At 45.2% G+C, this 17,088-nt stretch overlaps 1 protein-coding gene across 1 annotated transcript in view; it reads right to left on the reverse strand.

The window, feature by feature from the left end:
- Positions 1 to 17,088, reverse strand: part of BMP6 (bone morphogenetic protein 6) — an 88,074-nt gene continuing 70,986 nt past the window's right edge. The window contains exons 3-7 of the mRNA XM_058831286.1: positions 12,439 to 12,587; positions 11,059 to 11,256; positions 3,392 to 3,468; positions 1,289 to 1,399; positions 1 to 1,197 (exon numbers count right to left, since the gene is read on the reverse strand). Coding sequence (XP_058687269.1) covers positions 1,048 to 1,197; positions 1,289 to 1,399; positions 3,392 to 3,468; positions 11,059 to 11,256; positions 12,439 to 12,587 — 685 coding nt within the window. The 3' untranslated portion in view covers positions 1 to 1,047. The remainder of the gene's footprint in view (positions 1,198 to 1,288; positions 1,400 to 3,391; positions 3,469 to 11,058; positions 11,257 to 12,438; positions 12,588 to 17,088) is intronic.

A 17,088-nucleotide genomic window follows, 5' to 3' on the forward strand; every position in this document is an offset into this window, starting at 1 on the left:
ATAAATTATAGCTTGTATTTACAAGAAGCCTTTTAAATGCAAGTAGAGGTAAGTGCATTTAATACAGGTTTAATATTGATCAAAACAATTTGCTATTAGCTTCTGCTAGACAAACCATGGCTCTATGCTGCATATCCTTTATACCAGTTTGTTAGTTGCATGAGTTGAAAGGGAAAGATTACAAATGTTGTTGACATTCTGTCTTCCTGTAAACAAAATGTCCAGCTAGAGAATGAATGGCCCTTAAGCTTTTACGTCTGAATTACAGCTGAAGAAGTGTCCTGACTTCCTTCCTGGGCAAGTGGTAGTAGATGAAGCAGCTCCACATGGGGAGTGGAAGGAAGTTGCATAAGAACAAGTATATAAATTTATGTTGCTCAGTCAGATGGTGAACTGGGAAGTCCAGCCAGGGTCTGAGTTCATGGTAGTGTTTCTAACACAGGGTGCAGCCAAGCCGTCTTACACTTGCAACATCAGAGTTAAACAGTGCTCGGAGCATAAGAGAAACATCTGCTTTGGCACAATTTTAGATGCTTACTGTCATGACAGATGTCAGGAGAAGACTAACAGTCTAGGTGCAGTAACTGGTCCTTTTGGCCAAAAGGATCTTGCACGAGATGTATACTCTACGTCTGAAGTGCTAACACCACTTTCTTTAGCTTCTCTGCCTCTCCCCCTGCCCCCAAGAGACCTCATTTGTTTTGGGTGTCGAGTGCTCATCTGGTAAAACTACAGCACATATCCAAGCACCTGCTACAGGCCAAGCTTCTCTGTGAGATAAAGACCATCCCAGCCAAATAAAATGTGTGTGTATTTTGCTGCTGCTGCTGAGCTAAGCAGCCACCATGGTGTAGGGTCAGTCTGTAAGAAGTCCAGCAGTTTGTTCCCAGCCCAGGGGGTGGTCCCCACACCCCTTCCTCCCACAAGGCACATACATGGTGTTCTGAAGGGTGGTTCATCACATGTTTTTTTCCCAAGGTCATGAAAACATGGAGGGTTGTATCCAAGTTCACAGCAGCATCACAGAGTCCGTGTGAAGACTGTTTGTCAGTGACATCCACAAGCTCTTACTACCATGTTCCTGTATTTCTTCAGGATTACATTAGAATTATCATCAAAGTAAAGGACAGATATGGCATTTAGTTTGGTAGGTGCACAGCATGGTTTGGGAACGTAATCAGGATTCATAAGATGAACCTGTTGCCAAGAAAGAAAACACAACTGAGACACTGGTATATTGTTTACAAATTCACCTGGTGCTTTGGCACTGAGCTGCCTGGAGACTTACCAGAGTTTGTACAATGGCATGATTGGTTGCGTTCATATGGGCGTTGAGTGGGAACGAGCACTCCCCATCACAGTAGTTGGCTGCATAGCCCTTTGGAGCGATTATCCAGTCCTTTTTAGGGAAACAAACAGAACGTGGCTCAACAGACAACTGCATGCAATTAAGGGCAGCTGAAAATTTTCCACTAACTTCTTCCTTGAGGGTGAAAATATGTTTTCACTGAAACTGCTTGGGTTTTAGTTGGTTGTTTTTTTTCTTTTTGTGCACCATCACTTTTTCGTGGACACACTGATTTTAAGGTCCAAAGAATGGTGTGCATCTATATGCAGCTCAACTACCATTAACTAAGGTTTTATCCCTAAAATTCTCTCTGGGTTGCATTGTGGGGATTGTGGTTTGGAGGCCTTTATGTTCCAACATTTCCTGCAGGCCCTCCAGCTGAAATACCTTTCCTAGGTTGAGTCACACGCACAGCTGGTGTCCCCTTATGGAGAAAATCACATATAAGCAGGCACACAGGCACAATTCCACCAGGCAACTCCTCAACAGGAGTATAAAACCCTGGTGTGCTGCCTCAGACAGCCTAGCTTATACACTCTTACACAGGGACACTACTCTGCTAAAGACACTGTGGGAAATCTTAGTTGCATAACAGCTTCTCCACATCATCCAGACTCCTAAAGGAGGGGCAGGACAGCCAGCCTGAGCTGCATGAACTAGCAGGCGGCTCCAGTGGCAATCGGAGTGCCAGGCTAGGCTAAAAGGGAACTCTTCACCAAAAGGCTATTAAAGAAATTACAGCTTGTCTGCTGCTGACACAAAAGAGCCAAAGGAAAATTAAAAGCAGCACCACTTAACAGGAGACACTTGGCATCCCTTGGTGGTGGGCTCTGCAGGTCACTGCAGAAGGACGTACTAATATGTTTCATGTGCATGTTATCTCTCAGGCAATTTCCACTCTATCTGGCCATTAACTTGGTTTGCCTGAATTTTGCTACAGCAGGCCTGAGCAGCCACACACTGTTGCTGCAGCTTTGCTAACCAAGTTTGCTCTGAAGGAAATAGCAGTGCCCAACAACTGCAGTGGGCTCTATCTTCCCTTGATCATCTTCCTACAAATAGTAGGACCTGGGTTCCAACTCCTACAATGAGCCCTGCTGGTATGTGGCCTTCCTTTGGCAGCATCTTACCTTTCTGCAACTAGAAAGGTAAAAGTAATGCCTTCAAGATTGTGAACTTCCCAACTGGTACCCACTTCCCGCCCAAAAGCAGGGCAAGTAAAATAAGGAAGAAGTGGAGAGACTCTGCTCAAGTGAAAAGCCACCCATAAGTAATGGGGAATGGAGTCAGCCCACAGCCACAGTTGCAGCTAGTGGGATGGAGTTGACACAGAAGCTACAAAAAATGCTGCTGTCCCATTAGCTGAGAGAAGGCTTTCATCTGTTGGGTATTACAGAAGCAGCAGGGACAGTCCTGGCACCCTGATAAAAACATTAACTGATAGAAATGGGACCTCCCTCACAAGTGCTAAATAAAAGAATGAAAAAAAAAATAATTAAAAAAGAGAAGGTGAGGGCATTCTTTGAAATGTGATGTTTGATTGCACTATAGCCTGGTCCTAAATAACATACTCTAAACAACTTTCTGGCCTCATGGTGTTGCAACTAAACTCAGTCTTCAGTCTACCTACCGCAGTCAGTGCTAATTGTGGGGCAGGGATTGCAGAGGATTTGACGCAATGGCCAAGGTTAAAATCAGGGTGATCACTAGAAAAAAATTTAGTTAAAATCACTGCTTAACATCAGATTGTTTTCCTTATCATTAGAGGTACACAGATATATGCCCTTGCCCGTACCATGACTTCCATGAGTGACAGAGAATGACTGTATACTTGAATCCCATAAAGTATCAAGTTTTCTCTGGATCTTATCAAATGTCACAACTATCAATATTTATTTGCCCTTCTCTGTGACTGGTTTTAGTGAGGAGGCACAAGGGACATTTTAAAGCATAATGGCAGACTCAAGTGGAATTACCGTGACACTGTTTAGATAACATTTCATAACAAAATGTCTGGTTTACCCAGAGAGAAACATCACACACCTGCCATCCCAAGTCTTGGAAGCTAACGTAAAGCTCATGCTTTCTGCACGCTGTTTTTAGGTCACTGCTGTTGTAATCTGTTAAAAGAAAAAGAGCAAAACAAGAATTTAGAAAGTAAAACAGGCTGAGCATTGCTGGAGGGCACATCTGGCCAGATGTGTGCATGCTGCGGGCTCAGCAGCGAGAAGTGACAAGCTCCCTCAGCAGCCAAAAGGATAAGGGTGTTGAGGGACATCCAAAGCAGGGCTGAAGCTTTTAAGATGCCTGTGGGAATGGAGTAACCCAAGTAACAGTGACTCAGTTATAGTTACTTCAGCTGTCTTTAAAGTGCTTGGAAAACACCTCCAGTAAAAAAACTTCTTAAAAAGAAATCTACTCCTTCAGCCCAGCATAGGCTGCATCCCCACTGGGTGCTCTCACTCCACTTCCTCAGGTCTTATTTCTTACATGTCCTGCCCCAGGTGGGGAGCTCAAGCTGCACACACTCACTGAGAGAGAGAGAATTACAGCCCCAGGAAGGTTAATCATCACCTTGTACCCCTGCACCAGTCTGCAGAGGTCTTCAAACAGCTAAGGTGTCCTGTAGGCAGGGAAGCCATGTCCTTTTTCCTCTCTGTGCCTACCCCAGCTTGCCCCACACATCTCATGTGACCCATGGCACCACCTCTGCCCTTGGACCTTTACTAACTATGCTCTGAAAAACACATTTCTCCTTTCCATAAACTGCTTATCTACAGATGACACAGCTCTTGACGTGCTCTCACCATTTGTTTGCTCCTTATTGTCAATAAAACTGGGGACACAGGATGCAAAGACCTGACCAAGACCTTCTCCCTTGCCATGGCACAGTGTATGGGGATATTTCAACCATGCAGGAGCTGCTCCTGATGATACCACAAAGCGTAGCTTTTGACAGCGAGTGGAATTTCCCATTTATATTTGGAAAGAGAGGCAGCTCAGCGTATGAACACCTGAAACCACAGTGAGCAGAGGAGCTGAACTGTGACAGAGGAGCCTTTCACCTCCAGGTGGATGCACAGATCCACCCTGATGGGTGGTTGCTGATTTTGTCACACCTCAGGTGGCTGCTGGACCTCAGCAGAGCAGCCACAGATCATTGCAGCAGAGTGACTTGGCCACCAGCTATAGCTGCTGATCCTGTGCTTTGCACCCGATGGTAGGGACAAAAGAGATGGCAACAAACTCAGCCAAGCAGCTTGGGAGCCCAGGTCACTGTACATGTTTTCCTCCCATGCCTTTCCACAGGGGCCTCCTCCACCCTCAAAATTCTCATTTGGAAGTAGAGGCGCTCCTGTCAGCAGGCAGATGCCACAGGCTGATGTCCCTGCCTCCTGCTGCCCTGGACCTTTCAGCTTACCAGCCCCCTGGTGCCCCTAATATGGCTTGAAAGGGCACCCTCCCAGTGCAGCTTTCCCCAGATGCAGCAGCTGGGATAGAAAAATATTTTTAGTGATTTTTTCCTTGGCTCTGAATAAGCCTTTCTTTTTCTTCCCTCCAGCACCAACCCCCCCCTGCCCCCCCCCCCCCCCCGAAGTTTGGGAACTACAAATGCAAATATTTATTCAAAAGAAAAACTATAATACTAAAAGCACATCCAACTGACATTAAGGGCAGCACAGCGGTACAGCTGGGTACAGTTAACACTGAGGGCTGAAAAAAACCCTACACCTCAAACCCAGCTTCCCAACCACCAAAGATTAGAGAGTTGTTTTTAGAAGCAGTTGGGTTTTAAACTCTAAGGATTGCATTTCAGACTTTGAATAGCTTCGCTTCAATCACGGATTTAATCAGGTGAGCAGAGCTGGTTAACAGCCTGCTGCAGCATAAACATTCGCTTTTCCAGGAGCACGCGGTAGCAAGAACGGAGGCGAGTCTCTCTATTCAAGCTTTCCATTTTCAAACCAGACATACCCAGTAGAAACCAGGGTGTGGTGGTTTATTTCAGATGAAGCTTTCCAGTCCCTGGCTCAGCCCAGGAGCAAATTTCTAGCATGAGATGTTTAAAAATGATTTGGTCATAACGAGGGAAAAAAAATGAGAATAGACTTTTAGTGATCAACGGCTTTCATTAAAGCACCTGAAAACAAAACTTGATTGTTCTTCAATGGGAAATATATAGTTTGTTTAGAGGAAAACCATCTGTATTTGACAGTGGAGTTACCTATTCACAACTGAGTGGGTAAAATGGTGCTATGTTCCAAATCCAGCTACAATTTACCCGAATCTGCTACCGGATAGGGGAGAAGGCAAGGGAGGCAGAGAAAACAAGAGTGGGAAGGAAGGCTGCAAGCAATCACAAGTTTAAGAAAACACAGGAGTGGATAAAAAGAGCTGCTTAACAAGCAGCTTACACCAAGCAGAACATGTTATGAACGTGTCCTCTCTCACACTACCCCCAAAAACTCGCCTCAGCTCACTGGTCACCTGATTCACACTCTGCATGGAGCCCTGGCTGCTCTCCATCCAGGGCAGATGCAGACAGCTCTACCTCCTCACTTGCTCAGCCTCAGCCTTTGCTCTCCTAAATGTCAATATACTAAATATCCCCTCTCCCTGGCTTTACACTTTTCCCTGTTTAACCCTCATCCCAAGATCCCCTGCCCTCTTTTCTTGTTATGTGTTTGCCTACTATGTCTGCTTTATGGAAGCTATTTTAGCCCAACTTCAGGTAAGTCACAAACCTTTAAGCAACCCTTAGCAGTGGCTTTCTGGATTGGGGAAAAAGATGCAGCAATACAGATGCACATAATCATGACCCATTCCCTACAGTTTGGGGCTCAGCATATGCCCTACACTGGACATACATCCAGTTACGGGCCTGAAAAGAGGAGGAATACACAGAGTCACAGGGTTTTGGCAGTGAGCTAGAGCTCACTAAGCTACTGAAGTTGGCTTCCACAACACATTTTCTGCAAAGCGTGGAAAGCAGCATCAGCCACCCCAGGCCAGCATGCTCAGCTCTTTCAGCCCAAATTGCCACTTCAGGAGGTTTGCAGTGCATGATCCAACTGCCAAGAGGCAACAGGGGTTGTCTCCTTTCCTGCCAGCCTTGCAGCAGGGAGCCAGGAGGGCCAAGAGCAGGCAGCCTGCACAGGGGAGGTGCTGCAAACAGCCCCAGGGCTGGCCTACAATGCCATGGCACAATGGGCAGGGATTGCTCACCAGAGTCCTTCAACATCTCAGAGAGTTTAGGGAGCTGCTCTGGGAGCTCCTGTAGGCTCATTGTGGGTTTAGCAAAATGGTCTCTATTTTTTCCCCTGAACATACCAATTCAGAAACACTAGCTTGGCACTTACGAGGCACTGCATTTAATCATACTGTAAACAATTTTGTCTAAAACAGAGATTCAAAAAAAGCTCAAACCCCTAGTTCTGCACTTAAAAATAACTCCCGGAACAGCACAGTTAAAACAGCACAGCTAAGATGGCTTGTCTCTGTTGTGCGTTTGCACTGAATGCTGTCTGCCCAAGGACCCAAGTCTGACTTTCTGCAAGCACAGATGTTTCTCTTAAGGCTGGACACTGGCATGTGTGTAGCTGAAAAGGGTGAGAGAACAGCCTGACCCTAATGGTCTCCCTCCTACAGATACTTATGCACCCACCCTAGATTTCCTATAATCTCTCCCACATTAAGTGCTGGCAAAGAACATATAAATATTTACTGAGGTCGGTCCATCTGAGAACACCCTCACTGCTCCCAAGGTGCCAGTTTACCAAATTCCACACAGTAATTAATTGCTTCTGTGATTCAAAATAGCTTTGACAGAGGTCTTCAAGGCCAGCCCCTTCTTCTTGGTGTTTGACTTTGGTGATTTGTTCGGATAAAGCTGGTGTAAACTGATCACACAGTTAATAACAGCCCACTTCACATGAAAGTGATCTGCCTGGGTGGGAAGAAGGGGAGATGTCGGGCTGACGTGAACCTGCATGTGAAGGCACATACAGAAATGCTGGCCATACTTCTCCAGCCTGCATCCAAACACTGCACTGAAGGGAAAGCTATACTGAAGGGAAGATTGGCTGCCAGATAACAAAGTTTATTAACAAGGCCCTTGCCATCACAAAAGCATTTGGCTTCATTTTCCTCCAGTGTTTGTGCATGCTGCCCTTTGCAATATCTGGTTCCTGTACACATGGGGAAATCTGTCTGGTGCCGTGCACATCTGCTAGAAGGAAAGGCCACCTGAAGGGCCTTGAAGGGCATTTTTCATGGAGCACCTCACATCAGTCCAGAGGGCATTAAAGAGAAGGACCTGAAAAGGGGCTTGACTTGAATTTCATTCAGAGCAGCAAGTGCAGTCCAAAGTCAGGCATTTAAATTCTCTCCATGAGGAGGGGCTGACAGGAAGGGATGTGCCTGGAGGCTGACTTGCAGAAGAGAAGGATTATTGCCACTGGACAAGGAGATAACCCCATACAGAACCCATAAGCCAACCACGGAGTTAGCTGAAGGGCAGAGGTTCACCACCTGTTGTGCTGAACAGTCCCATTTCTTTGGTCAGCTGGAGGATCAGCACGAGTCTGAGAGCACAAGTTCAACCCACTGCAAGATTCAGCTGAGCCAGGACCTGCAGGCCCTGCAGACAACATCAGAGAAACATCTACATGCTCCCCACCACCGTGTTCCTTCATGTCCAGGGCCACACCTGGCATATGACTTTCTGCCTCAGCAGATGAAAATACTCCTTTGACTTCCTGCTCATCCTCCTTCTGCAGAAGAACTGAGGCTTCAGGGATGCACTGGCACAGGACTCTATGTCAAATATATAACCAGTTTATAACCACGGGTGTTGCTCAGTTCTGCTTTATATAAGCCAGTGATAATTACATGTTTATAATACATGGAAATAAGCATTCTTGGCAAAAAAATACAGACCCTTGAGAACCTTGTGCCACCAACACAGGCTTAGCACCTGAGCTCTTGGTACTGACTGCAGGAAAACTGCACATCAAAGGGAGAATGCTGGGGTCCCTTTGGGTCACTTTGCCACACAGCAGCATGCTCTCACCTAACTCCCTGCCTCCCCAGGTCCAGTACCAGCCCAGCAGCACACTTCATGCACTCAAGACTGATTGAAATATCTGCCATATCCAGACAATAAAGAGGGCTTTTTAAAATGTACTGCCCCAAAACAACTCACAGCATCTTTCAAGAAAGGGTTTCCTTTTTGCACTGAAAGAAGAAAAACTTGTGTATTGATTAACATAGAGGAAGGAAGTTGCAATCTACCAAAAAAAAACCCCATCAACAGCAAACAACTACCTTGCTCTGCAGGACAGAAACTGCTCTCAAGCTCTGGTAGGCAGCAGAAATCCTAGCTTGGGGAAGAGCACAGAAAAAAATTGACAAGATGTGAGATATGAGAGGAGATGCACAGGCAAGGAGAGGCACAGAAGTGAACTGAAGTATCCCAGTTCTACACACTCTTTGTGTCCAGATGCATTAGGGCACCCTCAGAAGGGCTAAGCAGCCTTCAGGATAATCCCTGGGCTTGCCTTCTGCTTCATCCTGGGGCAAACATTTCCTCAGCCCCACCATGCATTACGATTTTTTTATCCTCACAAGTTAAAAAAAAAAAAAGCCCTTTGATCTGTAATGCTGAAAACACTTTTTGTCATTGGTGCCTCTTGTGCTGTTAAATCAACCACTTCTTAAAGAGAACAGTCTGAGAGTGTCACACTTAGTAAGGAAAACAAGATGATGTAGCCTCTCTTTTCTAAACACAGAAACCAACCAAACATACATCTTAACTTTAAATTTACCTCCTTTCCTCTGCCTTAAATCCACAGTCTCAGCTATACCTTGTTGACTTGTTGACTACTGCACTGCCAAATTCCAGGTTTTAAATTAAAGCTGGCCCAAAAAAAGCCCTTGAGACCACAGACTGCCAGCTATTTTTTCCCTTTTTGTCATTTTAGAATTTTATGACCTGATGTGTGGTGTAGTCAAGAAAGCAGCAAGGTACAAATGGCTCTTTTTGCCCAACATATCTTCTCCCTCTGAGGCTTTGAGTCACATCACCTGATTTAATAGTGTGAAAATTTTGTTTCAGCACTGTGAAGTTTGCAGAGCCACGGAGAGAAAGCTGGAGCTTATCCTGATTCCAAGTGACACTAGCACCACAAAACAGCAATGCAGCAAGTAGCTTTCCCAAAGCACCGTGAATGCATTTAAAAATTGGCTCTCGTGAAGGGAGCTGAACCTACCTAAGTGGGAGAGCTGCCTGCATAACAGCTGGGCTTACAACACCCAGCTGAATAAACTACCTGTGTCCTTGGCAAGCTCATCATGCAGGAAGGTAACTAGGCAAGCTGCTACGATGCCCAGCTTTAAAACTGCAGCATGGAAAGAGACCAGCACTGAAGGAGACCAGGACCAAAGCAGGTCTCACGACTTAGATTAGATTAGATGATAACACAGATTAGATGGTAACTCCTCCAGAAATGCCACGTTGGCACCGGCCAGCCTCCCCTGGGGAGGTTGGGCTGCAAAACTGAGTTGTTCCTCCTGCCCTTAAAATCCAGGAAGGGACATCTCACACTGAGCCAAGTCTGGCACTTGCATGGCATGGCATAGTGTAGTAGTTTAGAACCCACGGACAGGAACCCACAGCCATGCTGCAGTATGCACCACAAGGATATGCAAAGGCCACTAGTGGCCAGCTGCTGCTGGCATGCACTAACCCAGAGGGCAACTCCATCACCACAGTGGGCTGGAGCAATTGAGCTGAGTCAACATACATCCATGCACAAGCCCGGGCTGCCAGCCAAGGAGGGCTCCCAGCCTGGCTCTGCTCCCTGCAGCATGGAGCCACCTTGGGTGCAAGCATGGCTCACCCACAACCCAAGCATGCAAAAGCAGGGAACAGCCTACAGATTCCCACCAGCTAAGCATCAGCAATGCTGGCTTGTCTCTCTCAGCTGTGTTTGGACACAGACTTAAAAAATACAGCTGCCTCTCTTCCATGGGGCATAGTCATTTCTAGACATGGGAAAGCAGGGATCCTATTGGAAATGAAGGGGGCAGCATAAGCAAATTAATCAAGGAGCCTGGAATAGGCTAAAATGTTTGAGACGAAAGAAGGTACTCAGTGAATGAAGGGCTTGTAGTACTTTGGTGATGGAAAACAGACAAGACTTAGAAGACAGAAGATTCTTAATTTTTTGCCAAAATGCCATTATTTCTCTATTGCTCCAGCAGCCCACAACAGCACTCACAAGGCTTCTGTATAGTACCTGCAGCATGCAACCTCTCCACAGATATAACCTTTCTATTCAGAGATAGAGTCTTTTAAATACTGCATTTCACAGGTCATAATTCTTGACAAATACTGCACATAGCAAGCAACCTACAAGCACAAGTGTTGTGGTTAAAATACCTCACTGCCTTGAATTCAATGAATGCAACTTCACACGTGGGTCTGGACTCCAGGCTGGATTCAAGAGGACTCCTGTAAGTTCCATTATGTGAGACCTCCTCTTCCACAACCTTGCAGATGTAACATATTCCCCCAAGGAAGAGCATCCCACCTCACAGCCCCCTTCTTGCTTCTGCACTCCAAAGCAACCAGAGCCATCACAAGAAGTTATCCCAGCTTGCGCTGCATGATTACCTGTGTCCCATGGTTACCCATATTCCATGATTACCTGTGACACTGGACACCCTGGAAACGTCCTGAGTCTGGGTGGAGCGGTTTCGGCTCTGCTGCCTGCGCCTGCTGGTCGCTGACCTAGTGGTGCGTAGGTGAACCTCACTCACTTTGAAGAAGGCCACCATGAAAGGCTGCTTGTCGTAAGGGCCATCTCGCCCTACCAGCCCTGCTTCTCTAGGGTTTACGCTGAAACCTTCAAGCCAAACAAAAAAAGGGAGTGTTAGAGAAGCAGTGCAGCAGCCTTGTATCCCCTTAGGCAGTGTGTCCTCTCTTCTTGCTCATACTCTTCTTTAAACACCAAACATTCCTTTCCTGCCACCACAATCTATGGACATTTTTATGACAGCACTCCATGCTGGACAAGACTCCACTGCCGCATCTGGTTCCTTGGTTCCCCTTAGGCATCTCTAGTCCCATTTTGGCAATAAAGTTATACAGATAGATATGTAAAACACTCAGATGTGTCATGAAATTAGTCCTGCTGCCTGTGAAACACAAGAAGCAGACCTGGGATTAGGAGACATCTTGGGACAGCAAAAGGCAAAAAGATGGTGTGCTTTTGCCAGGAGCACAGTGATGGGTTCTCAGCCCACTGGGGAGGTAGAGGTTGGCACTAACATTTCCTCGGGGAGAAGCGGACAGCCCCTCTAGTCTTACTTGACATCACAGGTGTACCAAACTCCAGCATGAAGCAGTAGAAAAAAAACTAGGTTTGAGACTGGTTCCTATAGAATAGGAGACATTCCTATAGAATGCCACTGTCACCTTCTGCTCATCTAGAACCTCTCCACTTCTAATCTTCCAAAGCAATTCATGCTCTTTTGCATCTCTTCCACCTTTCAAAGTTTCTGTAGGCTGTGAAATGCTGTCATTGCTGCTGCCCCACAAAGAAACCATATAGTTTCTCCAGCAACGCTCCCATGTCAGTTCTGATGAGATCTGAGCAGCAACAGCCACCACAGAAGCCAAGAGGGCTGCTATAAACCCACATGGAGAGGTAGATACCCATGTATCTGCCTTTTCTCTTCCTCTCATCCCTAAACCTCACCCCACATGGCATCCCAGTTCCATGCCCCCCTTCCACCTCATACCCAGAAACTGAGGCCATACCCAAACCCACCTGCACCAGCTGGTCCTGGTACTGTCGAGAGAAACCTGACCTCACTTATGGGGAAAGACATGTCCATCACAGGAACACAGCCAGGACAGCCTACCACCTGTGCTCTCAGACATGTTGCTCATGGTGTTGGCTACAGCTGCCTTACAAAGGCAGGGCGCTCGCCCTGCCCCATTCCAGCTGAGTTCTGTTAGCATAACTTCTAGACAGCATCCAAGAGAGTGAGGGGTGACTCGTGTTACCTGGCCCTTAACCTACCATCCCGGGTCACCACGCTCAGCTGCAGTCCCATGTTGTGCTGGGGGTTCATCACCCACATGTTGCTGGTGGCAGTGACATCAAACTCCAGCCAGCCTTCCTCTGACGCCCACACTGCCCGCGTGTCCAACAGAAACAGGTCAGAGGCCCTGCAGAGAAGGGTAATGACAAGATTGTGAGGCTGGGGATTCTCTCTCCTGGCTTTTGCTGTTACAGAAACAAAATCTGAAATAGTTCTAAATCATATTAAGGTCTAAAACAAAACAATGTTTCAAATCTGCCTGTTTGTATCCAGAGTTTTGCCATGAGACATGTGAATTTCCACATGTGAGATTCAGGATTATAAAGGTTTTCACCATTTTCTAAAATGGAGGAAAGCAATCCTAATCCTCAGGGCTGTCCGTTTCTCCACCAGCAAGGGATTAGTAAGGCACTTTTCTTCCTGAAGAGTGTACTGCTAGCCCTGACATTACTTCATTCAGACATTTATTATATTCACAGCCAGTGGAACCACCAGCATGAGCAGGCATTCAATGACTTTTGCCACAGGGGCGTCATGGTTTAAGCTCACCATACACAAACACAGGCTTACCTCAACTGACCAAAATAAAGAACCAAATAAACAACTGGCCAAGCATCAAAGAGTGAAGGGAAATGGCCCTCTAAAGGCTTCTAAAGACATTTTTCTGAGGCTTATCAACAAGGATTGAACACCTTGTTCCAAGGCTGTCTTGCATCACCTTCACAGGCCTTGGCTTCAATTGCTTTTAAGTCAGCACCAAGTACTCACCCAAACTCTATTCAATGAAATCAGCTGCAGAAGCACCCAGAGAAATCCCATGTACATTTTCTTACTGTATTAGAGATGTAACTTTCCTGTGCAAGAAAGCTACAATTCCTACCCTTTACCCTATCCTACTACAAAATACATATCAGGTGTCAATCCCATCTTCATCTCTTTTTCCCCCTGCATTTTTTTTCTAACAATGTAAATGAGGAAACAGGGTACCTGTCTCTCTTACCCACCAAAGGTTAAGTTCAGAAAAAAAAATTTGATTGAGTTACATTTTATTTTTGGCCAACTGCTATGTCATACTGCCCAGCAGCTTGGTTTGCATGAGATCACACATGGAAAAATAAGCACTAAAGTGTACTAGAGCTCCTAGTGCAGCTATTTTTACAGCATGGAGGCTTTCTTCTACCTCACTGGTAGCTGCACACTGTGGTTGACTCAGCAGCCTTTCCCACAGGAGTCTTTGCCACCATTCTTCCAGCGGGAAGAGGGCTCATGATCAACTCTGACCTTCACCTCCAACAGCAGCAACTAACTATGGCTGGTCAGCTGCTACATGTTTTGGAAACCTTAAGGTTGAGATTTGGGCTTTCCCAGGCAGTGTATATAAACTGTTGTGAAGTGTTACTTATAGGCAATTGCAAACAGCAACTGCAGCTGTGACCACTCTTTCCCTCTCCAGTTTTAAGGGAGGAATGAACTTCTAGATCATTCCCGCCTCTGAATATGACTTAAACATTGGGCTTCTCCAACTATATCTGAAAAGGTGTTTTCCTAGCACCTGTTCCAGCCTTCCCTCTCACACCAGTTGCTTCCTGATCTCTGTACTTTGTAACTGCTCTATCCAAGGAACTCTAAAAGCAAACCCTCCTGAACATTGAAACACACACATAGGAGGAGTCAGGTCTAAAAACACATGACAGGAGGTTGAAAATTTACATTCCCACTGCCTTGACCTTTGGGAAGGTACTTGGACATCAGATACCTGTAAAGCCAAAATGGTCCACATGGCATCATGTAGCACATTGCCCTGAACTCCAGGCGGAATCACCTACACCCATGTTGTTCCTGAGAGATGTCTGCCTCACTTGATCTTGTATATCTCCAGCCTCAGGAACTCTCTCATCTTTCCAGGAAATTGAATGGGCTTCATGTGACCTTTCTTTCCCCGCACTATTATCTGACTTCAATGTCACAGCAATATCCCCTTCTTATTACAACAATATCTTCAGTCTCTCCTTAACAAGCCCTGTTTTATAGACTTTGATTTCTGTCACTGCTTTTTATTGATTCAGCTCAGATCAAGGCTCACTGATGCTGAGTACAGTGGAAGGATAATCTTGATACAGCTCACAGACTATGCCTCTAATACACCTCAGAATGTGATTTTGGCTTCTTCACAAGATTCACACTGTTAACTCATGTTCACCTTGTGATCTACTATAATCCTTAGATTCATGCTGCTGAACTACAAAGGACACAGTCATTCCCTAGGGTGTATGTACATCAATGATTTTTCATGTCCAAATGTAATTGTTCTTTCCACCAAATCAAATTTCCCGCCACCCCACCTCACACTGAACCTAAATCCACAATTATTAGATTACTTAAAATACAGATTTGCCTTCCAATGGGTATCCCCCATTTTAGTGTCCTCCACAAATACAGTAAGAAAACTGCCTGACCAAAGAACAACTCTACCAAACATGAATGGGTCATTTTATCCCAGTCTGTCACTCTCCCTTTGCAAAGATTTTGATTCCTTTGTAAAATGAAGAAAAATGGAACATCAGGCTTTCCATTCCAGTTAAGTCTCTGCAAAAAAGTCTCATATAGGACTGATTTTCAATCAGCTCTGCTATTTAGATGACTTTTGCATTGTTTAAAAAACATTGTTTCATTCATTGGATGAAGCCAACGCTGAAGGTTCACCCCACAAGTATTTTAGGGCATAGTGGACGTGTAGGCAACACATCTGAATAGCTTTTCTTTAATCCCCTTTTCAATCAACATTTGTCGCCCAGGCCTCAGCAGGTTGCACAGAACTGTATATCATTACTAGTTTCCATTTCAAAACCATGAAGGTTTTGAAAAAATAGTCAGTCACCTATTTCTAAAGACAAAATTAAGGAGGGAGGGGGAGAAAAAAAAGAAAAATTTACTCACATAAAAAAACTCCCAACTATTGAACTGTGTGTCTTTAACCACTCCTTTACATTTTTCAGAATAGAAACCTTGTATGTCCCTCCCCACTTAAGAAAATCACCTCAAATTTGGCCAAGCAGTAAGTACTTGAAAACTGCTACCCACAAAGGCTCAACAGAGATTCAGCTCTTAGCAACAAAATCCTCTGGACTTTTTTCATGCAGGACACATACTTTCCCCTTCTTTCCGCCTCAGTAAAACAAATACCAAGAATCACCTGAGGAGAATCTGCTCTTTTCCTACAGACACATGGCTAGGAGATACTCCTGCTACTCCTGCAAAAAAAAGCTGTATGATGTCTGATATTTAAATGGATACTGGGAAATCTCCCAGACTAGCCTCTGGTGAAAGGTAAATAGGAAGGAAGGTCAAAGGGAAAGAATATGTCATCTCAGCCCCTGGTTAAAGGAAAAGAACATCTCATTAGACAGGGAAAGGTGGAGGGTGTTTTGCAGTCATGGGGGACACAGAGACATGCAAGGACTAGATGGAGATACCTTGGATAAAAAGTCTGCAGAGAAAAAGGAATTACAAAGATTTTCATCTGCACAAGAAGAATGAGGCTTTATAGCCATGTCCAAAAGAGAAATAGTTCAGGAAGCAGCCAAACACCATGCTGAAGAGCACTACACATAAGCAGACACAAGCCCACAGTCGAAGCAAAATTTAAGAGTGGACAAGAAAGAGAGAAACGGATCATATACTGAGCAAGTCACACTAAACAAAGTTTTGAATTTCTAGTCATTAAGTGACAACATTGATCCTATGCAGTGAGGCAGGCAGTGGCCTTCCATGGGGAAGCAGCAACTGTGTATGTGGTAACAGTCATGGAAGGGTGTCTGAAAACTTCAGGTTTTGAGAACAACAGAGGCGAGATGGAACCTGAGGGAAACAGGAAGGGAGTGTGAGGAAAAAGAAAAACTAGAAAAATAAAAGCTGGAATAAATTTATGAGCCAGCATCACTGAAGAGAGAAGAAGTAGTATCTGCTCTCAACATAGGCTGAAGAAAGCAGAGTCAGTCCAAAGGTTTCATGCCCAAGCTACCCCAGATGTCAAGGACATCACAGGACCTCTGGCACCTCCATAGGACTTTAAAATTCAGTGCACAGAAGATAAATTTCATCACCAAAACAGGCAGCTTCTTACCATACTCTCTGCCTCTGGGTTTTTCCACAGCTACTGCCACCTCATTGTCACTAATGTGCCTAACAGTCTCATCTTTATTTTCATCTTTATGGTGCTTGACCATCTGGATGAGTCCAGTTTCTGATTTCCATAGGAAGGCTGCTGCAGGCATAATATGTATTAACCTTTTATTATTAAAGGGAAGCAAGTGAATGGGAGAAACAGAGGTGATGAGCTGAAACAACTTTCCTGATACAGGAGAGGATATGAAATAGGAAGATGCAAACTAGATACTCCCAACTTGAAACAGTAGGTCTTTGTTCCACATCAAGGCCCTGAAGTATAGCTCAAGTATCAAGAAATAAATGGGAATGTTTCCATGGCCTTCAGAAGACTTTGGAGAAAGACAGAGAAGCAAAGGTCAACAGAGCAATCACAAGTGGCTGCAATAAACAGAAGAGAATACACAGTTTACTGGAGGAAATATGGCCTGTGTAATTCAGAAGGTAGGATTTAGCTCCAGTGT

Source organism: Poecile atricapillus, chromosome 2, assembly GCF_030490865.1.
Source record: "Poecile atricapillus isolate bPoeAtr1 chromosome 2, bPoeAtr1.hap1, whole genome shotgun sequence".
In the NCBI taxonomy this organism is placed as follows: domain Eukaryota; kingdom Metazoa; phylum Chordata; class Aves; order Passeriformes; family Paridae; genus Poecile; species Poecile atricapillus.